The sequence below is a fragment of the Pseudophryne corroboree genome, chromosome 1 (assembly GCF_028390025.1).
Source record: "Pseudophryne corroboree isolate aPseCor3 chromosome 1, aPseCor3.hap2, whole genome shotgun sequence".
In the NCBI taxonomy this organism is placed as follows: Eukaryota; Metazoa; Chordata; class Amphibia; order Anura; family Myobatrachidae; genus Pseudophryne; species Pseudophryne corroboree.
This window is the reverse complement of record NC_086444.1, coordinates 604,554,519-604,577,838: the sequence shown is the minus strand read 5'-3', so window position 1 is coordinate 604,577,838 and position 23,320 is coordinate 604,554,519. Positions and strand designations below refer to the sequence as shown.

Sequence of the window (23,320 nt, the reverse complement as noted above, 5' to 3'; positions counted from 1 at the left end):
CTATTACAGGCAATCTGCTCCGTCTCCACATAATTTTTCTCCTCATACATGTCGACACAAAAGTACCGACATACAGCACACACACAGGGAATGCTCTGATAGAGGACAGGACCCCACTAGCCCTTTGGGGAGACAGAGGGAGAGTTTGCCAGCACACACCAGAGCGCTATATATATACAGGGATAACCTTATATAAGTGTTTTCCCCCTTATAGCTGCTGTATAGTTAATACTGCGCCTAATTTGTGCCCCCCTCTCTTTTTTAACCCTTTCTGTAGTGTAGTGACTGCAGGGGAGAGCCAGGGAGCTTCCCTCCAATGGAGCTGTGAGGGAAAATGGCGCCAGTGTGCTGAGGAGATAGGCTCCGCCCCTTTTTCGCAGACTTTTCTCCTGCTTTTTTATGGATTCTGGCAGGGGTTAAATGCATCCATATAGCCCAGGAGCTATATGTGATGCATTTTTTGCCATCCAAGGTGTTTTTATTGCGTCTCAGGGCGCCCCCCCCCCCCCAGCGCCCTGCACCCTCAGTGACCGGAGTGTGAAGTGTGCTGAGAGCAATGGCGCACAGCTGCAGTGCTGTGCGCTACCTTGTTGAAGACAGGACGTCTTCTGCCGCCGATTTTCCGGACCTCTTCTGCCTTCTGGCTCTGTAAGGGGGCCGGCGGCGCGGCTCCGGGACCCATCCAGGCTGGGCCTGTGATCGTCCCTCTGGAGCTAATGTCCAGTAGCCTAAGAAGCCCAATCCACTCTGCACGCAGGTGAGTTCGCTTCTTCTCCCCTTAGTCCCTCGATGCAGTGAGCCTGTTGCCAGCAGGTCTCACTGAAAATAAAAAACCTAAACTAAAACTTTCACTAAGAAGCTCAGGAGAGCCCCTAGTGTGCACCCTTCTCGTTCGGGCACAGAGATCTAACTGAGGCTTGGAGGAGGGTCATAGGGGGAGGAGCCAGTGCACTCCAGATAGTCCTAAAGCTTTCTTTAGATGTGCCCAGTCTCCTGCGGAGCCGCTATTCCCCATGGTCCTTACGGAGTCCCCAGCATCCACTTAGGACGTTAGAGAAAACACCTTTTTCTGCAGCGTCCTATGGGGGTCATTCTGACCTGATCGCTCGCTGCAGTTCATCGCAGTGCAGTGATCAAGTCAGAACTGCACATGCGCCGGCACATGGCTGACAGCCGACGGCTGTCGTTGCCTACCGATTACCTCTGCCTGATTGACCGGCAGAGGCGGTCGCTGGGCAGGAGCGAGCGGGCGGCACGGCGGCGTTTGCCCGCCATTTTGTGGCCACGGCCCGGCCAACGCAGGCGTGGCCGGACCCTGAGGTGGGCGGGACGCAGCAGCTGTGTGATGTCACACGCAGCCACTGCAACCCGAGCAGCGACGAGTAACTCCCGGCCAGCCGCAGGAGCTGCGCTGGCTGGGAGTTACTCTTCAAGTACAAAGGCATCGCCGCTGTGCGATGCTTTTGTACTTCTGCGGGGGCAACCAACCTGACGTGCGGGGCGGACTAACCCTGTGCTGGGTGTCCCCCTGCATGTCAGTGTAAGTGATCGTAGCTGTGCTAAATTTAGCACAGCTGCAATCAGGTCGGAATGACCCCCTATGTCCTGCTGCCAGTCCGCCTGCCCCCTCCGGCATCAACAATCCCCACTCCCTAGCTGCGGCGCACATGGAACAAAAGCTGCTACGGCCACCGGCATAGATGTGTATGAAAGCGGCACAGCGGAAGGATTTCATAGGCCTTCCTGCACCACATACTCTCTGAGCCCCAGAGCCTCCTCTGCGCGTGATGTCACAGAAGTGCCTCCCCGCCACAGCCGCGCACAGATCCCCAGAGGCCCTGACTCCGCAACACAGCACCTGGCCAACCGTCCTGGAAGCCCCGAGATGGCTAATTCAATGGATAGAGTGGGTGATATCGCGGAGGGTAATGTCTGGACGCTGACCCTGCACAGCACTCTCACCTTTTACATTGATTCAGGGAGCCAGTCAGTTCTGCCAGCCACTATTGTCAGCGCCAGTGTCCCAACGTGCCGCAGTACAGGGAAGTATACGCACTAAATAAACTACAGCTCCCAGCAACCCTTATCACCGAAGCATTCAGGCGCTAAGGGCTGCTGGGAGCTGTAGTTTATCGAGTGCATCTTCTTTCCTGTAATGCGGTGCGTTGGGACACCGCCGCTAACAATAGTGATTGGCTGCAGTGCGAGTCTCCGGGAGAGACACTGTCAAAGGGAGGACAGCAGCCTAGCGGCTTCTAAGAGAAGCATTACCCGCCACTCTCCCGCTCGTAGTACCTCCTGGCCCCATCTGGGGCACCCGCACCCCCCCACCACCTACGGTGGCTATGGACCCCCACCCGCAGCACCCACCACTCCCTCACCCACGGTGGCTGCGGACCCCCACCCACGGCACCTGCCCCTCCCCCACCACCTACTAGGTGATTCATCAGGCCCTGCATGCGCTGTTCATGCCGTTGCAAGGGGCTGCGACTCCTTAACCATCGCACGCCCTTTGTCCGTGCAATATTTAACCACTCACACAATTATGATTGGAGGTAATACTCCATATAATACAACTATTGCACACCACAAGAGCGTGCAAGGGTTAAGGGGCATAGCCCCTCACTACGGTGTGAAGAGCGCCCGTAGGGCGCGATGAATCACCTAGTCATTTAATGATGTTGAAGGCAAAGGTAATGAAGATTTTCGCACTAATCGAATTACATGCATATCTACGTTAGGAGCCACCTCCCTATTTAAACAACCACCAGCTGGAAGAGGATAATTGGAATTCCATTTCTTAGGAATTGTAAACTTCTTATTGGGTGTAGCCCAAGCCTTCCATCAGCTGATCTGACCCTGGAAACTCAGTCTTAACTGTTTTGGGACATTTATACACAGGTGCCTTGGTTTTTAACACAGGCTCTGCTGAATCCTCTAAGGATAGAATGGCTTTCATTGCTTTGGTTAACTCAGCTATGTCCACTGAGCTGAGCCCTTCCTCCTCCACTTCATATGCCAAAGTAGAATTAATTGAGCTTTCATCTCAGATGAATCCTCATCTGAATCACGTGTAGCCTGTGAGGGTGAAGATTTACTTACCACCGGCTTATCAGCTTGTTTCTTCTGAGAGGCTGCTGCTGGATGTGATACAACATAGGTGGGGAACTGCATGTAAGGGTTAATAGTGTAAACTAGCCCTGGTACAGGAGTTGGAGGAATTATCCGTTCAGCTATACTGGATAAAGTCTGTGCAAACATAGCCCAAGGTGGATTCATCTGCACCTGAATCTGCCTTGTATTTTTCAATTAACGCCTTGTGAGAGCTAAAACAATTTGCACACAAACCATCCTGAACCAGATACTGAGAGGATAACACAGCTTTGCAATACAAACATGATGAGTGTTGGTGTTGCTGTAAGTGTACCTTCGTCACCTCTGCCGCTCTTAGACATGATAAATAATCAGCACTACCCCAGTGTACTACACAATTTGTGACTGTAATCACTTTAAGCTTCTTAAAGTGGCATACAATCCGACCCTACCCAAGCACCAGCATTGAGGATCGGAATAAAACAAAACTGATAGAAATATAGTAAAGTCAACAATCACACTAGCAGTCAGTCACGTTATACAATAGTATAATAAGCAATGAGTACATCATCAACTACATTTTAAGTATGTAGAACATATTACTGAATCATGTTTAAACAGATCTAACGTATTCAGATGCATTGCGAAAGAAACAGTAAATGTATACAGACTCATATGCAATAGGCACTTATCTAACTATTCGTACTCAAAAGGTTAGAGATTTAGTGCTGTATTACACATACTCAGAGTGGGATACAGGGAGGCTCACCTCACTTTCAGGACCGATCAATACGTTAGCGAACGCTGAGTGAATCCAGACGTTACTAGTGTACACTGCAGCTCCATGAACCTATAGTGAACACAGACGCCTATGCTGCGACTGGGTCCCCTTCGTATACAGCGTCTGAGACTGAAGCGAGAAAGAGTTCATGGTGGGAGACTCGGAGGAAATTGATCATAAACCGGGGGAGGGGCGACCAGGAGAACGTCTGACTCCTCACTGCTGACATCAACCCTAGGGATCACGGCCTCATACTATTCCTGGAACCTCTGATCCCTAAGGCCTAGCGCTGGTGCACCTGAGGTGGCAGCCGCGTTAGCGACTGTTTGGTAGTCTCCTCCCAAAACAGTGCAGCTGGGTCCATATTCCCCTACTAAGCGGAACCGATGCCTTACCTTCTCCCCGTGCTCCGGCCACAGCATGGTAACGTCTGCTGGACCTGCTAGTATATCCGACACAGACGCCTGCCGAAACAGCACTGTACTCGTGGGTGAGCGTTGTCATGACCCGGCGAAGAGTTGTTGGAGCGACTCTAAGACGCTGTTTAGAAAGATTGTTCAGAAAAAATCGTAAGACTATAAAAATAAAATAAGAAAGCTTAGGGCTGCTAAGACCCAGCAGCCCTCTGACCATGGTCTGGCTCCTGCCACATCAAACAAAAAACTGATTTGCCTGAGCCAGGAGGCGGTGATATATGGACGAGCTCGTTGCATGATGGGAGGCAGGAAAAGCTTTGACCGATTGGTACAAATTCACTGTCGCTTCATCATATCCCATTGTTATCCTGGGGATAAACTGTGGACCCTGCCGGGGAAATATAAAATAACAGTTGCAGCAGTAAATAGCCAGAAACAATAGAGAAAAGGGGGGAGAATAAAGGGAGAGGACTAGTCACAGCCACCCTATATAGCTAGTTACAACTCACTGTAACCCTAAAGAGAAGTTTATGATAAATGAATCACTATATATGTCTCTAAGCACTATACCCTCGGTATCCTACGATACTAGATCACCGCTGAGCCTCCAAGGTCTGTTGAGAGCACTTCCACTGTAGAGATGCACTCTTCAGTAGCCTCCTGCAGCGTCTTTAATGGCGCCGACCAGCCTGGATAAAGAAGCAGCCGGCTGGAGCGTAGCTCCGCCCCCCTCCTCTGGCGCCCTGCTCTAAGCGGGAAATTTTAAAGTGCTCCCCAATCAGTGGCGGGCGCTGAAGTACCGCCGCTGTACAGAGCAGCTCCGGTACTCAGCGTGAGAGATAAGGAAGCCGCTACTCGATCACCGCTTCGGAAATTCAAAAGTGATCTGTCTCCAAGCGGCCAGCGCTGAAGTACCGCTGCAGTATAGAGCGGCTCCGGTACTCAGCGCGTGGAGACAAAGTGCCCTGCAGGAAGCTGCTCCGGAGAGACTGCTAGTCAGAGCTCCGTGAAATACTCACCCCCTGCCTTCCTGGCCACTGGCTGTGGGGGTATCCGTTCAGATGGTCGACAATGTTAAGGTCGACACTCATTAGGTCGAGCACTATTGGTCGACATTGGCAAATGGTCGGCACATGAAAAGGTCGACATGAGTTTCAATTTTCTTTTTCGGAACTCTTTCATACTTTATGATCCACGTGGACTACGATTGGGAACAGTAACCTGTGCCAAGCGCAGCAAGGCATCTTGTCCGACACAAGGGGACGCGGTGCACTAATCGGGGTTCCCCATCACTTTACGCAGAAAAGGACACCCAAAAAAAGTAAAAACCTCATGTCGACCATTTGTCCATGTCAACGTTAACCAATAGTGGTCGACCTTAACATTGTCGACCATTCATACCGGAACCGGCTGTGGGGACCCTAGCAGACACTGCACGCAGTGCTGTACAAGTACCACCGGGCCGGATGTCCCTGTAGCCGGGACAGCTCCCACATAGCAGACAGGCAGGGACAGAAGGCTGCCTGTCTCTCCTCAGTCTAAGAATAGAAAATATCTCTGGAGAAGCCCAGAGAGGGGACCGGCTCCCTCGGGCAAATTTTAAAAACTGGTCTGGCATAGAGGGGAGGAGCCAGTCACAATTCTAAAGACTTTAAAGTGCCTGGCTCCACTTGACCACCATCTATACCCCACCGTAATGATTCTCCAGTGTCCCCTAGTGGATGAAGGAGAAAAATATTGTGTGCAGTAGTCATTTGTTTTATAAAGCTTAGAAAGTGTACCCTTCGCTGAAATAATTGCCATCTCCAGATCTAAACAGACATATCCTCCATTTCAGAGATCACCAGCAGAAGTAGAGAAGTGAAGCATTCAGCATTTACCCCTGCCCTTTTCAAAGTTCTGTTGCTGATCTGTCAAATAGAGGATTCTCAAAATTACAGACGTGTGCATCTACTTGTTTTATTGATTTGTATTGAGTTTTCAATTCTAGACATTAACACACATCATTTGTATTATAGAATCAATTGGATCATCTGTAGATTCAGACTCTGAATCAGATGGTGGAGATGACATGCCAAGGTCATGGGAAACCATAGCCACATGTACTCAATTTGCAAAACAGGCCAGCGAGACCAGCACAGATGACATCCCCTATATTGGAACAGATGCACAATCTGAATCGGAGGAAGACAGCACTCAAAACCAAGGAAATTTGGCTGAAAACAATACGAATCAGTCTAACAATGTGCTTTTGACCACTCGATTCTTGAGGACCCCTTTGCACTGCCACCGTCTAACTTCCCACCATCCGTGTACTTCAGGGAAGAATTGCATTGAGCTCTTCAACTGAACGTTTCCCACGCTTTGTTTAATTGACTAACTTTCTAAGGCTTCTGCAATCTAAAGTGCCTTGCCAACCAAATATTCCTTAAAACTATTTGAGAGATAAATGCGTTGACACAGTACTCTTAAAAGCAGCAGCTTTCAGCTTTGTGTGTATTTAAAACTAAGAACCCCTTCACCCTCACTAAAGATGGTACACAGGAAGCAGCAGCTGCTCCGTAACAGCAGCTGTGCAGAGACCAAAAGGGAGTGCGTGTGTAAGTATGGAGAGAAGTTGATGTGTGTATCTGCTTAAAATAAAAATCACCATTTGTTTTCTACAAAATAATAAAAATAAAAAAAAGTCCACAATGAGTCTCAAAACATTTATTTACTTTAAATCTTTTGGGGGAGGGTCAGGGCCAGAAAATCACTTTATAAAAGCTAAATATGCAGCACCTGTCCCAATTATATAAATAAATGAGTAAAATAAAAAGGTACAAAAAGTAAATTATGCTAATGACAAAGTATGACATTGGCATTTAGCAGGGTATGCTTTATATAAACAAAACCAGAATAGGGCCTAGTCATTGTCCGTTTATGCCCAACACTGATGTGTCACTTTCTAGAAACGCTGTGCACCTCGCTTGCTCCCTTATTCATGTTACGATATCCATGATGCCACAGAACACATCACTGCACCAAGCGATATGTAATGTAGCGGCCGGCAGTCTCACTGGGACGGATGATCTTCACCACCTGTCAGGGAGAAAACACTTTATTTAAACATCACAAAAACGCAGGTAGAGCAGCACCAGCTACAACAGAACTGCATCAGACATAGTACACAGAAAATAATGCAGGACCATGAACAAGAATCACAATGGAAATGTGTCAGACAGCACATCAGGAGACCAGGCTAGGGTATAACAATTACATTCTAACCATTTTACAGTATTCCCATTAACTTAGCGCTATATATAAAAAGAGTTGGCTTTTGAAACTATAAAATAAAAAAATTAATGATAGTCATATGTAAACAGACCCTCATGAAGGCAAGTGCAGTCAGTTATAATATAATTACTAACGCCACAACTCCTTTCATAAAAGTAAGAATTGCAGCACTTCAATTCACTTACAAAGCTAAGAGCCCATATCTTACCTTACATTTCCATGCTAAGGGGCAGATGGATCAAGGGAATTTAAAAAAAAAATAAGAATTTACTTACCGATAATTCTATTTCTCATAGTCCGTAGTGGATGCTGGGGACTCCGAAAGGACCATGGGGAATAGCGGCTCCGCAGGAGACTGGGCACAAAAGTAAAAGCTTTAGGACTACCTGGTGTGCACTGGCTCCTCCCCCCATGACCCTCCTCCAAGCCTCAGTTAGGATACTGTGCCCGGACGAGCGTACACAATAAGGAAGGATTTTGAATCCCGGGTAAGCCTCATACCAGCCACACCAATCACACCGTACAACTTGTGATCTGAACCCAGTTAACAGCATGATAACAGAGGAGCCTCTGAAAAGATGGCTCACAACAATAATAACCCGATTTTTGTAACAATAACTATGTACAAGTATTGCAGACAATCCGCACTTGGGATGGGCGCCCAGCATCCACTACGGACTATGAGAAATAGAATTATCGGTAAGTAAATTCTTATTTTCTCTGACGTCCTAGTGGATGCTGGGGACTCCGAAAGGACCATGGGGATTATACCAAAGCTCCCAAACGGGCGGGAGAGTGCGGATGACTCTGCAGCACCGAATGAGAGAACTCCAGGTCCTCCTCAGCCAGGGTATCAAATTTGTAGAATTTAGCAAACGTGTTTGCCCCTGACCAAGTAGCTGCTCGGCAAAGTTGTAAAGCCGAGACCCCTCGGGCAGCCGCCCAAGATGAGCCCACTTTCCGTGTGGAATGGGCTTTTACAGATTTTGGCTGTGGCAGGCCTGCCACAGAATGTGCAAGCTGAATTGTACTACAAATCCAACGAGCAATAGTCTGCTTAGAAGCAGGAGCACCCAGCTTGTTGGGTGCATACAGGATAAACAGCGAGTCAGATTTTCTGACTCCAGCCGTCCTGGAAACATATATTTTCAGGGCCCTGACTACGTCCAGCAACTTGGAATCCTCCAAGTCCCTAGTAGCCGCAGGTACCACAATAGGCTGGTTTAAGTGAAACGCTGAAACCACCTTAGGGAGAAATTGAGGACGAGTCCTCAATTCTGCCCTGTCCGTATGAAAAATTAGGTAAGGGCTTTTATAGGATAAAGCCGCCAATTCTGAGACACGCCTGGCTGAAGCCAGGGCTAACAGCATTACCACTTTCTATGTGAGATATTTTAAGTCCACAGTGGTGAGTGGTTCAAACCAATGTGATTTTAGGAACCCCAAAACTACATTGAGATCCCAAGGTGCCACTGGAGGCACAAAAGGAGGCTGTATATGCAGTACCCCCTTGACAAACGTCTGAACTTCAGGAACTGAAGCTAGTTCTTTTTGGAAGAATATCGACAGGGCCGAAATTTGAACCTTAATGGACCCTAATTTTAGGCCCATAGACAGTCCTGTTTGCAGGAAATGCAGGAAACGACCCAGTTGAAATTCCTCTGTAGGGGCCTTCCTGGCCTCACACCACGCAACATATTTACGCCAAATACGGTGATAATGTTGCACAGTTACATCCTTCCTGGCTTTGATCAGGGTAGGGATGACTTCATCCGGAATGCCTTTTTCCTTCAGGATCCGGCGTTCAACCGCCATGCCGTCAAACGCAGCCGCGGTAAGTCTTGGAACAGACAGGGTCCCTGCTGGAGCAGGTCCTTTCTTAGAGGTAGAGGCCACGGGTCTTCCGTGAGCATCTCTTGAAGTTCCGGATTACCAAGTCCTTCTTGGCCAATCCGGAGCCACGAGTATAGTCCTTACTCCTCTCCTTCTTATGATTCTCAGTACCTTGGGTATGAGAGGCAGAGGAGGGAACACATACACTGACTGGTACACCCACGGTGTTACCAGAGCGTCCACAGCTATTGCCTGAGGGTCCCTTGACCTGGCGCAATATCTGTCCAGTTTTTTGTTGAGGCGGGACGCCATCATGTCCACCTTTGGTTTTTCCCAACGGTTCACAATCATGTGGAAGACTTCTGGGTGAAGTCCCCACTCTCCCGGGTGGAGGTCGTGTCTGCTGAGGAAGTCTGCTTCCCAGTTGTCCACTCCCGGAATGAACACTGCTGACAGTGCTATCACATGATTTTCCGCCCAGCGAAGAATCCTTGCAACTTCCGTCATTGCCCTCCTGCTTCTTGTGCCGCCCTGTCTGTTTACGTGGGCGACTGCCGTGATGTTGTCCGACTGGATCAACACCGGCTGACCCTGAAGCAGAGGCCTTGCCTGACTTAGGGCATTGTAAATGGCCCTTAGTTCCAGGATATTTATGTGAAGTGACGTTTCCATGCTTGACCACAAGCCCTGGAAATTTCTTCCCTGTGTGACTGCTCCCCAGCCTCTCAGGCTGGCATCCGTGGTCACCAGGACCCAGTCCTGAATGCCGAATCTGCGGCCCTCTAGAAGATGAGCACTCTGTAACCACCACAGGAGAGACACCCTTGTCCTTGGAGACAGGGTTATCCGCTGATGCATTTGAAGATGCGATCCGGACCATTTGTCCAGCAGATCCCACTGAAAAGTTCTTGCGTGGAATCTGCCGAATGGAATCGCTTCGTAAGAAGCCACCATTTTTCCCAGGACCCTTGTGCATTGATGCACTGACACTTGGCCTGGTTTTAGGAGGTTCCTGACTAGGTCGGATAACTCCCTGGCTTTCTCCTCCGGGAGAAACACCTTTTTCTGGACTGTGTCCAGAATCATCCCTAGGAACAGCAGACGTGTCGTCGGAATCGGCTGCGATTTTGGAATATTTAGAATCCACCCGTGCTGTCGTAGTACTACTTGAGATAGTGCTACTCCGACCTCTAACTGTTCTCTGGACCTTGCCCTTATCAGGAGATCGTCCAAGTAAGGGATAATTAACACGCTTTTTCTTCGAAGAAGAATCATCATTTCGGCCATTACCTTGGTAAAGACCCGGGGTGCCGTGGACAATCCAAACGGCAGCGTCTGAAACTGATAGTGACAGTTCTGTACCACAAACCTGAGGTACCCTTGGTGAGAAGGGCAAATTGGGACATGGAGGTAAGCATCCTTGATGTCCAGAGACACCATATAGTCCCCTTTTTCCAGGTTCGCTATTACTGCTCTGAGTGACTCCATCTTGAATTTGAACCTTTGTATGTAAGTGTTCAAGGATTTCAGATTTAAAATAGGTCTCACCGGGCCGTCCGGCTTCGGTACCACAAACAGCGTGGAATAATACCCCTTTCCCTGTTGTAGGAGGGGTACCTTGATTATCACCTGCTGGGAATACAGCTTGTGAATGGCTTCCAATACCGCCTCCCTGTCGGAGGGAGACGTTGGTAAAGCAGACTTCAGGAACCGGCGAGGGGGAGACGTCTCGAATTCCAATTTGTACCCCTGAGATACTACCTGCAGGATCCAGGGGTCCACTTGCGAGTGAGCCCACTGCGCGCTGAAATTCTTGAGACGGGCCCCCACCGTGCCTGAGTCCGCTTGTAAAGCCCCAGCGTCATGCTGAGGACTTGGCAGAAGCGGGGGGAGGGCTTCTGTTCCTGGGAAGAGGCTGCCTGCTGCCTGTCTTTTTCCCCTTCCTCTGCCCCGGGGCAGATATGAGTGGCCTTTTGCCCGCTTGCCCTTATGGGGACGAAAGGACTGAGCCTGAAAAGACGGTGTCTTTTTCTGCTGAGAGGTGACCTGGGGTAAAAAGGTGGATTTCCCAGCCGTTGCCGTGGCCACCAGGTCCGATAGACCGACCCCAAATAACTCCTCCCCTTTATACGGCAATACTTCCATATGCCGTTTGGAATCCGCATCACCTGACCACTGTCGCGTCCATAACCCTCTTCTGGCAGAAATGGACAGCGCACTTACTCTTGATGCCAGAGTGCAAATATCCCTCTGTGCATCTCGCATATATAGAAATGCATTCTTTAAATGCTCTATAGTCAATAATATACTGTCCCTGTCCAGGGTATCAATATTTTCAGTCAGGAAATCCGACCAAGCCACCCCAGCACTGCACATCCAGGCTGAGGCGATTGCTGGTCGCAGTATAATACCAGTATGTGTGTATATACTTTTTAGGATATTTTCCAGCTTCCTATCAGCTGGTTCCTTGAGGGCGGCCGTATCAGGAGACGGTAACGCCACTTGTTTTGATAAGCGTGTGAGCGCCTTATCTACCCTAGGGGGTGTTTCCCAACGAGCCCTAACCTCTGGCGGGAAAGGGTATAATGCCAATAATTTTTTAGAAATTAGCAGTTTTTTATCGGGGGAAACCCACGCTTCATCACACACCTCATTTAATTCATCTGATTCAGGAAAAACTATGGGTAGTTTTTTCACACCCCACATAATACTACAAGTACCACAAAAAAGGGTATCAGAAATGTTCAAAACCTCCTTCAGTGCCGTGATCATGTAACGTGTGGCCCTACTGGAAAATACGTTTGTTTCCTCACCGTCGACACTGGAGTCAGTGTCCGTGTCGACCATCTGAGGTAACGGGCGCTTTAGAGCCCCTGACGGTGTTTGAGACGCCTGTACAGGTAATAACTGATTTGCCGGCTGTCTCATGTCGTCAACAGTCTTTTGTAAAGTGCTGACACTATCACGTAATTCCTTCCATAAGACCATCCAGTCAGGTGTCGACTCCCTAGGGGGTGACATCACTATTACAGGCAATTGCTCCGCCTCCATACCATTTTCCTCCTCATACATGTCGACACAACGTACCGACACACAGCACACACACAGGGAATGCTCTGATAGAGGACAGGACCCCACTAGCCCTTTGGGGAGACAGAGGGAGAGTTTGCCAGCACACACCAGAGCGCTATATATATACACAGGGATAACCTTATATAAGTGTTTTTCCCTTATATAGCTGCTGTATAGATTTATCTGCCAAATTAGTGCCCCCCCTCTCTTGTTTTACCCTGTTTCTGTAGTGCAGGACTGCAGGGGAGAGTCAGGGAGCTTCCCTCCAACGGAGCTGTGAGGAAAAATGGCGCTTGTGTGCTGAGGAGATAGGCTCCGCCCCCTTCTCGGCGGCCTTTCTCCCGCTTTTTTAAGGAAAAATTGGCAGGGGTTAAATGCATCCATATAGCCCAGGAGCTATATGTGATGTATTTTTTGCCATATAAGGTGTTTTTATTGCGTCTCAGGGCGCCCCCCCCCAGCGCCCTGCACCCTCAGTGACCGGAGTGTGAAGTGTGCTGAGAGCAATGGCGCACAGCTGCGGTGCTGTGCGCTACCTTATTGAAGACAGGACGTCTTCTGCCGCCGATTTTCCGGACCTCTTCAGTCTTCTGGCTCTGTAAGGGGGCCGGCGGCGCGGCTCTGGGACCCATCCATGGCTGGGCCTGTGATCGTCCCTCTGGAGCTAATGTCCAGTAGCCTAAGAAGCCCAATCCACTCTGCACGCAGGTGAGTTCGCTTCTTCTCCCCTTAGTCCCTCGGTGCAGTGAACCTGTTGCCAGCAGGATTCACTGAAAATAAAAAACCTATACTTAAACTTTTTTACTAAGCAGCTCAGGAGAGCCACCTAGTGAGCACCCTTCTCGTTCGGGCACAAAAATCTAACTGAGGCTTGGAGGAGGGTAATGGGGGGAGGAGCCAGTGCACACCAGGTAGTCCTAAAGCTTTTACTTTTGTGCCCAGTCTCCTGCGGAGCCGCTATTCCCCATGGTCCTTTCGGAGTCCCCAGCATCCACTAGGACGTCAGAGAAATATTGGGAAAATCGCACTTTTTACATGGTTTTTATGCCAATTTTAAATTACAGGTATATGCATTAAATTGTTACCATATTAGATATCTGCCATTAAAATTTTCACACTACAATATTGCAAAACATTGTTGCTTTTTTATAAAAGTGATACTTCAAGCACTGAGAATGATGGGACTTCAGTAGAATGTCATGAAAATGGATGGGGGAAAATACATCTCTTCTCATCTTTTTGGCAACAGAAGATTGAAAAGATTTTCTGTACCTACCAAAACATCTGCTACCTATTTACCCATCTACTCCCATTTTTTGCTAAACCATTGTCCTCACTAGTAATTTAACCACCCCGTACAGCGTTAGACAACCAGTTCCACACCAGCTGCTGTGGAACTACACATCCCAGCTACAGTTCTGCTGTTAGGGAATGCTAAAACTGTGGCAAGGCATGCTGGAATGTGTAGTTTCACTTCATGGGAATCCAACCTGTGGCACACAGGTTGGATTACCCTAACCAAGTTAGTTAGTTACTTCACTAACCATTTTAACATGATCAGTTGACCCATAAGTCAGTTCATTTTCACATAGTATATTATTGTCTCCAGTTGGTTCTATAAATTAATTCGGTCACATGTACAAAATTAATTTACAATAGAATATCTTTGAAACAGTTTAGAAATACTTCTGTTTATTAAATTTGAATCACCTTAGCTATAGGCGTTTTTCCTGATCTTACGGAGTCCATTTTTTTGTTTTTACTTTTACTGGCTGCAACTAAACTTTTTTTGAATTTCAGTTAAACACCCGACTTACCTGACCTCTCTTTAACCCAAAATATCTTGCCACAGGGTCTCCGGCTTGGATTCGAGGGAGCTGGGATTCTCGCAGTTTACTGAATAAAATGGTTAAGGTATTTTAAGATAGAAGATTTTTAGAGGACAGTTTATCAATTCACCTAATTTGAAATTAAAGACAAGTAATACCCCTTTCACACCGCACAAATAACCCGGTATATTGCTGGGTCGAAGCGGGTTGCTGTGTGGTGCGTAAGGTTTACTCCCAAATTACCAGGTCGCCTGACCTGGTAATTCAACCCGGGAATAAAGAAGGGTTATTTCAGAGTTAAATACTGGGTCAGCTGCAGTGTGAACGTGTTGCTGGGTTGTGCGACCCGGGACCCATTCACAGTATAGACAGAGTCCAATGCCGGGTCGCACCCGGAAAGGACCAGTTTCCAATTCCCGGGGTGTGATCCGGCATTTGCGATGTGAAAGCAGTATAACATGTTACTATACCTGTGTACATTAAAATTGGAAACAAAATACTTTGGGGTCTATTCATGAAGCAGTGAAAAGCGTGGATAAGTGAGTCTGTGGAGAAGTTGTCCATGGCAACCAATCAGCATTGAAGTAACATTTATAATTTGCATACTATAAAAGTATAAAGAGCAGCTGAATGGTTGCCTTGGGCAACTTCTCCACTGGCTCGCTTCTCCACTCTTACCACTGCTTCATGAATAGATCCCTGTATCTCATAAAACTTCTCTGCTTCTAAAAATAAAAATCTACACGGACATCTCCTGGAATGGACAACATCTAACATACTTCTAGTGGAAAGATCACAACATGTAACCCAGACATAAAAGGATACTATCTTGCCAACAGCTCTGTGACTTCATCCTTTGTCATCACCACATGCTCAGGAACAAGCTAGGGAAAAGAACATGTTTGTTTTGTAAATCAAGTCAATTTTTATTGGTTTTCAAATAAATAAAAAACCCAACAAAACAATAAGAGAAACATTGTTACATCAGATAAGAGCATCACCACAGGTCATAGATATGATCAGGTATCTAATGGGCACTACACACCTGCCGATTGCCAGGCAAAGTGCATGACAGCCGATACGGCCGACAGACGCCTCGGTGGCGGGGTCGGGGGGAGTGAAGCGTCTTCACTCCGCCCGTCAACCGGCTCCATAGCACTGCATGGTAATATGAACGAGAGATTGTAGCATGTATAAGCAAGCCGGCACCAACGACGAACGAGCGCGGGGGCCACGCATCATTCATCGTTGGTGCATTCACAATGAAAGATATGAACGATGTATCGTTCATTAATGAACAAGATCGTTCATATCTTTCAGTGTAATCGCTAAGTGTGTAGGGCCCATAACACTAAACATATCAAAGAATACATACAAAGAAGAAAAATCACACGTCTATCAGCAAATCAGTTAAGCATTCCAAAGGGAGAAAGGTCTTAGACACTTAAAATAATAAAATAAGATGCTATAGACAATGCGGGAGCATACTGTAATGCAAACACACTATAAATAACACTGAAGTGGGGTCAAACAGAACGCAGGGGAGAAGCATATTTGGAAGAAAGCCACCTGGACCAAATGACGGCAAATTTGGATTTTGTTTTACGAGTAAAGTACAAATATCTTTCATGTTGCACTGTAACATTTACTAAAGATAACCAGGCTTGAAAATCAGGACCCAGTATAACTGGGCTAGGCAAAACCTTGGCCAAGGTACAAAGATTAATAGCTTATTGCACACTATATTTACCAAGGTCATGTCCCTCAATAGCACCCAGGCAGCATAATGTTGGTGATAGAACAGAGGCAGGGGAGGGGATATGTTCATTAGAGAGCACGCCCCAATTACCGTATATACTCGAGTATAAGTCGACGCGAATATAAGCCGAGGCACCTAATTTTACCACAAAAACCTGGGAAAACTTATTGACTCAAGTATAAGCCTAGGGTGGGAAATACAGCTCTACCCGTACACAGACCTCATAGTGCCAGATATGCCCCACAGTGCCAGATGTGCCCCACAGTACCAGATATGCCCCACAGTGTTAGATACTTACCCTCCGTCGCTCCCGCGCTGTCTTCTGAAGGAGGGACACGGACAGCGCAGGGCGCGGCTCTCCTGTGTCCCTCCTGCGTCTCCGGCGTGTGTTAAAGGAAGTACCAGTTCGTGCACTTCCTTTACCACACAGACGCCGCTGCCGCCGAAGATGCAGGAGGGACATAGGAGAACCACGCGCTGTGCTCTCCGTGTCCCTCCTATAAGCCGAGGTGGCTTTTTCAGCACAAAAAAAAGTGCTGAAAAAGTCGGCTTATACTCGAGTATATACGGTACTTAATTGAATGTGCCTCAATGTTTATAATTACATTGAAAGGAAAGTGGAAGACCTAATAAATAAGTGATCGTGAAATGGATGAAAGCAAGATTGCAGCACAAGGAATTTCAGACATTCACAACTGAATGCAAATCACTTATGCATTCGACATCAGCTACTGTAAATAATGACCAAGTATATTTATCACATGTACTGTATAATAAAGGAAACTACTCGCAGGTGAAAGCAGCTTTTCCTTCACATGTCTGAACACTGGGCTCACAGCCATCTATTCTTGTCTAAGCTTGTAAAGAATACTAATACCAGGGTAAAAGTCAATTAGGTGCTGTCAGTTACAGAATATATAGCTTCTTACAAATATCAGCTGATCTGTTTCTCAAAAGGTTAAATTTGTGCCCCCTAGGGGGAAAAATAAATAAATCATTGGGACGCACAGTGAAATAGGTTTTCAGCCTCTTACAGTGTATGGTTTTAGAAGGGAAAAAAAAAAAAGATATTACTCACCGGTAAATCTATTTCTCGTAGTCCGTAGTGGATGCTGGGGACTCAGTAAGGACCATGGGGAATAGACGGGCTCCGCAGGAGACTGGGCACTCTAAGAAAGATTTAGTACTACTGGTGTGCACTGGCTCCTCCCTCTATGCCCCTCCTCCAGACCTCAGTTAAGGAAACTGTGCCCGGAAGAGCTGACATTATAAGGAAAGGAATTTGGAATCCAGGGTAAGACTCATACCAGCCACACCAATCACACCGTATAACTTGTGATAAACTTACCCAGTCAACAGTATGAACAACAACAGAGCATCAACAATGGATGCCCACATAACATAACCCTTTATCAAGCAATAACTATGTACACGTATTGCAGAAAGTCCGCACTTGGGACGGGCGCCGAGCATCCACTACGGACTACGAGAAATAGATTTACCGGTGAGTAAAATCTTCTTTTCTCTAACGTCCTAGTGGATGCTGGGGACTCCGTAAGGACCATGGGGATTATACCAAAGCTCCCAAACGGGCGGGACAGTGCGGATGACTCTGCAGCACCGAATAGGCAAACACAAGGTCCTCCTCAGCCAGGGTATCAAACTTGTAGAACTTAGCAAATGTGTTTGTACCCGACCAAGTAGCTGCTCGGCAAAGCTGTAATGCCGAGACCCCTCGGGCAGCCGCCCAAGAAGAGCCCACTTTCCTTGTGGAATGGGCTTTCACTGATTTTGGATGCGGCAAACCAGCCGCAGAATGAGCCTGCTGAATCGTGCTACAGATCCAGCGAGCAATGGTTTGCTTTGAAGCAGGAGCACCCAGCTTGTTGGATGCATACAGGATAAACAGCGAGTCAGTCTTCCTGACTCCAGCCGTCCTGGCTACATAGATCTTCAAAGCCCTGACTACATCAAGCAACTTGGAATCCTCCAAGTCACGAGTAGCCGCAGGCACCACAATGGGTTGGTTCAAATGAAAAGATGACACCACCTTCGGCAGAAATTGCGGACGAGTCCGTAATTCTGCCCTGTCCATATGGAAAACCAGATAGGGGCTTTTACATGACAAAGCCGCCAATTCTGACACACGCCTAGCCGAAGCTAAGGCCAATAGCATGACCACCTTCCACGTGAGATACTTTAGCTCCACGGTCTTAAGTGGCTCAAACCAGTGGGATTTCAGGAAACCGAACACCACGTTGAGATCCCAAAGTGCCACTGGTGGCACAAAAGGGGGCTGAATATGCAGCACTCCCTTAACAAACGTCTGAACTTCAGGAAGAGAAGCCAGTTCCTTTTGAAAGAAAATGGATAGGGCTGAAATCTGGACCTTTATGGACCCCAACTTCAGGCCCATAGTCACTCCAGACTGTAGGAAGTGCAGGAACCGGCCCAGCTGGAATTCCTCTGTAGGGGCCTTCCTGGCCTCACACCAGGCAACATATTTTCGCCATATACGGTGATAGTGTCTTGCTGTCACGTCCTTCCTAGCCTTTATCAGCGTAGGAATAACTTCCTCTGGAATGCCTTTTTCCGCTAGGATCCTGCGTTCAACCGCCATGCCGTCAAACGCAGCCGCGGTAAGTCTTGGAACAGACAGGGCCCCTGTTGCAACAGGTCCTGTCTGAGAGGCAGAGGCCATGGGTCCTCTGTGAGCATTTCTTGCAGTTCCGGGTACCAAGTCCTTCTTGGCCAATCCGGAACAATGAGTATTGTTCTCACTCCTCTTTTTCTTACGATTCTCAGCACCTTGGGTATGAGAGGAAGAGGAGGAAACACATAGACCGACTGGAACACCCACGGTGTTACCAGTGCGTCCACAGCTATCGCCCGAGGGTCTCTTGACCGGGCGCAATACCTTTGTAGCTTTTTGTAGAGACGGGACGCCATCATGTCTACCTGTGGCAGTTCCCATCGATTTGTAATCTGAGTGAAGACTTCGTGATGAAGTCCCCACTCTCCCGGGTGGAGGTCGTGCCTGCTGAGGAAGTCTGCTTCCCAGTTGTCCACGCCCGGAATGAACACTGCTGACAGTGCTTGCACGTGATTCTCGGCCCAACGAAGAATCCTGGTGGCTTCTGCCATCGCCACTCTGCTTCTTGTGCCGCCCTGGCGGTTTACATGAGCCACTGCGGTGATGTTGTCTGACTGAATCAGCACCGGTTGGTTGCGAAGCAGAGGCTCCGCTTGACTCAGGGCGTTGTATATGGCCCTTAGTTCCAGGATATTTATGTGCAGACAAGCCTCCTGACTTGACCACAACCCTTGGAAGTTTCTTCCCTGAGTGACTGCCCCCCACCCTCGGAGGCTCGCATCCGTGGTCACCAGGACCCAGTCCTGTATGCCGGACCTGCGGCCCTCGAGAAGGTGAGCACTCTGTAGCCACCACAGAAGAGACACCCTGGCCCTCGGGGACAGGGTGATCAGCCGATGCATCTGAAGATGCGATCCGGACCACTTGTCCAACAGATGCCACTGAAAGATCCTCGCATGGAACCTGCCGAAGGGAATGGCTTCGTATGATGCCACCATCTTTCCCAGGACTCGCGTGCAGCGATGCACCGACACCTGTTTCGGTTTTAAGAGGTCTCTGACTAGAGTCACGAGCTCTTGAGCCTTCTCCGCCGGGAGAAACACCTTCTTCTGGTCCGTGTCCAGAATCATGCCCAGAAAGGGCAGACGCGTCGTAGGAATCAGCTGCGACTTTGGGATATTCAGAATCCAGCCGTGCTGTTGCAACACTTCCTGAGAGTGTGCTACGCTGATCAGCAACTGCTCTCTGGACCTCGCCTTTATGAGGAGATCGTCCAAGTATGGGATAATTGTGATCCCTTGCTTTCGAAGGAGCACCATCATTTCCGCCATTACCTTGGTAAATATTCTCGGTGCCGTGGAGAGCCCAAACGGCAACGTCTGGAATTGGTAATGACAGTCCTGTACCACAAATCTGAGGTACTCCTGATGAGGTGGATAAATGGGGACATGCAAGTAAGCATCCTTGATGTCCAGAGACACCATAAAATTCCATTTTGATCTTGAATCTTTTCAGATAAATGTTCAGGGACTTTAAATTCAATATGGGTCTGACCGAACCGTCCGGTTTCGGTAGCACAAACATTGTGGAATAGTATCCCCTTCCCTGTTGAAGGAGGGGAACCTTTACCACCACCTGCTGGAAATATAACTTGTGAATTGCCGCTAACACTACCTCCCTTTCCATGGGGGAAGCTGGCAGGGCCGATTTGAGGTAACGGTGAGGGGGCATCACTTCGAATTCCAGCCTGTATCCCTGAGACACAATCTGTATAGCCCAGGGATCCACCTGTGAGCGAACCCACTGGTAGCTGAAATTTCGGAGACGCGCCCCCACCGCTCCTGGCTCCTCCTGTGGAGCCCCAGCGTCATGCGGTGGATTTAGTGGAAGCCGGGGAGGACTTCTGTTCCTGAAAACTAGCTGTATGGTGCAGCTTCTTTCCTCTACCCCTGCCTCTGGCAAGAAAGGACGCACCTCTGACCTTCTTGCTTCTTTGTGATCGAAAGGACTGCATTTGGTAATACGGTGCTTTCTTAGGCTGTGATGGAATATATGGCAAAAAATTTGACTTCCCAGTCGTAGCTGTGGAAACTAGGTCCGAGAGGCCGTCCCCAAACAATTCCTCACCCTTGTAAGGTAACACCTCCATGTGCTTTTTGGAGTCGGCATCACCTGTCCATTGCCGAGTCCACAGGACCCTTCTGGCAGAAATTGACATTGCATTTATTCTAGAGCCCAGTAAGCAAATGTCCCTCTGGGCATCCCTCATATATAGGACAGCGTCTTTTATATGCCCCAGGGTCAGTAAAATGGTATCCTTGTCTAAGGTATCCATTTCCTCAGACAGATTATCTGTCCATGCTGCTACAGCACTACACATCCAGGCCGACGCAATCGCCGGCCTCAGTAGAGTACCTGAATGTGTATAAACAGACTTCAGGATACTTTCCTGCTTCCTATCTGCAGGATCCTTTAGGGCGGCCGTATCCTGTGACGGCAGGGCCACCTTCTTAGATAAGCGTGTCAGAGCTTTATCTACCCTAGGGGAGGATTCCCAGCGCACCCTGTCCGTTGGCGGGAAAGGGTACGCCATAAGTAACCTTTTGGAAATCAGCACTTTCCTATCGGGGGAATCCCACGCTTTTTCACATAACTCATTTAACTCATGTGAAGGGGGAAAAGTCACCTCTTGCTTTTTCTCCCCATACATATAAACCCTCTTGTCAGGGACAGGGTTTACCTCTGATATGTGCAAAACATCCTTCATTGCTATAATCATGTAGCGGATGGCTTTAGCAATTTTAGGCTGCAATTTTGCATCATCCTCATCGACACTGGAGTCAGAATCCGTGTCAATATCTGTGTCAACAATTTTGGATAGTGGGCGCTTCTGAGACCCTGACGGCCTTTGCGCTGTAGGATCAGGCATGGGCTGAGACCCCGACTGTCCCAAGGCATCAGCTTTATCCAACCTTTTATGCAAGAAGTTTACATTATCATTTAACACCTTCCACATATCCATCCAATCAGGTGTCGGCGCCGTCGGCGGAGACACGTCATTCATCTGCACTTGCTCTGCCTCCACATAGCCCTCTTCGTCAAACATGTCAGCACACTCGTACCGACACACCACACACACAGGGGATGCTCTATATGAGGACAGGACCCCCACAAGGCCTTTTGGAGAGACAGAGAGAGAGTATGCCAGGACACACCCCAGCGCTATATGACCCAGGAATCACACAGTAACTTAGTGTTTACCCAGTAGATGCTGTATATATGATTAATGCGCTAAATTAATGTGCCCCCCCTCTCTTTTTACCCTTTCTACCGTGAGTCTGCAGGGGAGAGCCTGGGGAGCTTCCTCTCAGCGGAGCTGTGGAGAGAAAATGGCGCTGGTGAGTGCTGAGGAAGAAGGCCCCGCTGAGGGGCAGCGGCGGGCTTCTGTCCCGCGATTTTGTGTGAAATTAATGGCGGGGGCTCATGCATATAACAGTGTCCAACTGTATATATGCTGCTTTTGCCAGGAGGTACCTAATTGCTGCCCAGGGCGCCCCCCCCCCTGCGCCCTGCACCCTACAGTGACCGGAGTGTGTGGGTTAGTGTGGGCGCAATGGCGCACAGCTGCAGTGCTGTGCGCTACCTCATATGAAGACAGGAGTCTTCTGCCGCCGATTTTGACGTCTTCTTGCTTCAACCCGCCGGCTTTCGTCTTCTGGCTCTGCGAGGGGGACGGCGGCGCGGCTCTGGGAACGGACGACCAAGGTTAGGTTCCTGTGTTCGATCCCTCTGGAGCTAATGGTGTCCAGTAGCCTAAGAAGCGCAACCTAGCTGCAGTTAGTAGGTTTGCTTCTCTCCCCTCAGTCCCACGTAGCAGAGAGTCTGTTGCCAGCAGAAGCTCTCTGAAAATAAAAAACCTAACTAAAATACTTTCTTATTAGCAAGCTCAGGAGAGCTCACTAAAATGCACCCAGCTCTGTCCGGGCACAGATTCTAACTGAGGTCTGGAGGAGGGGCATAGAGGGAGGAGCCAGTGCACACCAGTAGTACTAAATCTTTCTTAGAGTGCCCAGTCTCCTGCGGAACCCGTCTATTCCCCATGGTCCTTACGGAGTCCCCAGCATCCACTAGGACGTTAGAGAAACACTTGTGATGAAAGTGGTTATAGTCTGCAGAACACGTGATTAGAAATGAAATAATTCAGTTTATTATGTCGGTTCTACTACTGTGAGGTCAGGTAAGTGGGCACTAGTAGTTGCAAACAAGCAACTTTAGTACAGGAGCAGCCACTTACACCGCAGCCCTTGAAGCGAATGTCTTACCTCTGGACAAGGGTAACTGCAGAACCACACCTATAGAAACACAGATGTATTAACCTGGAGAAGGCATAAGGAAGTGATAAACCAGTGATATGTGCAAGATGATAAAGGCAGCAGCCAATCAGAGCCCAACTGTTAATTTACATATTGGAGCTGATTGGCTGGTGAGTTTATCACCTTGCACATATCACTGGTTTATCACTTCCTTATCCCCAATGTAAGGCAAAAGTTCTTATACTCCATATCAAAGGGCTTCTGAAATAACACCACTAAATATAAATGACCAGAATTAAAATGCTCATAAAAGGAGAGTTATGGTAGACTTACCATGGTTAACACACTTTCTGCA

At 48.3% G+C, this 23,320-nt stretch overlaps 2 protein-coding genes across 4 annotated transcripts in view; one reads left to right on the top strand and one right to left on the bottom strand.

Moving 5' to 3' along the window:
- The window catches only part of ARHGAP45 (Rho GTPase activating protein 45), a 268,853-nt gene extending 261,835 nt beyond the window's left edge, over positions 1 to 7,018 (top strand). Inside the window, 2 exon segments of the mRNA XM_063914359.1 lie at positions 6,309 to 6,586; positions 6,588 to 7,018. Coding sequence (XP_063770429.1) covers positions 6,309 to 6,586; positions 6,588 to 6,662 — 353 coding nt within the window. The 3' untranslated portion in view covers positions 6,663 to 7,018.
- Positions 6,985 to 23,320, bottom strand: part of POLR2E (RNA polymerase II, I and III subunit E) — a 41,732-nt gene continuing 25,396 nt past the window's right edge. For all 3 annotated transcript variants that reach the window (XM_063914362.1, XM_063914361.1, XM_063914363.1), the window contains 3 exons: positions 15,126 to 15,184; positions 14,289 to 14,367; positions 6,985 to 7,371 (listed from right to left, as the gene is read on the bottom strand). In XM_063914362.1, the coding sequence (XP_063770432.1) occupies positions 7,306 to 7,371; positions 14,289 to 14,367; positions 15,126 to 15,184 (204 nt within the window). In that variant the 3' untranslated portion in view covers positions 6,985 to 7,305. The remainder of the gene's footprint in view (positions 7,372 to 14,288; positions 14,368 to 15,125; positions 15,185 to 23,320) is intronic.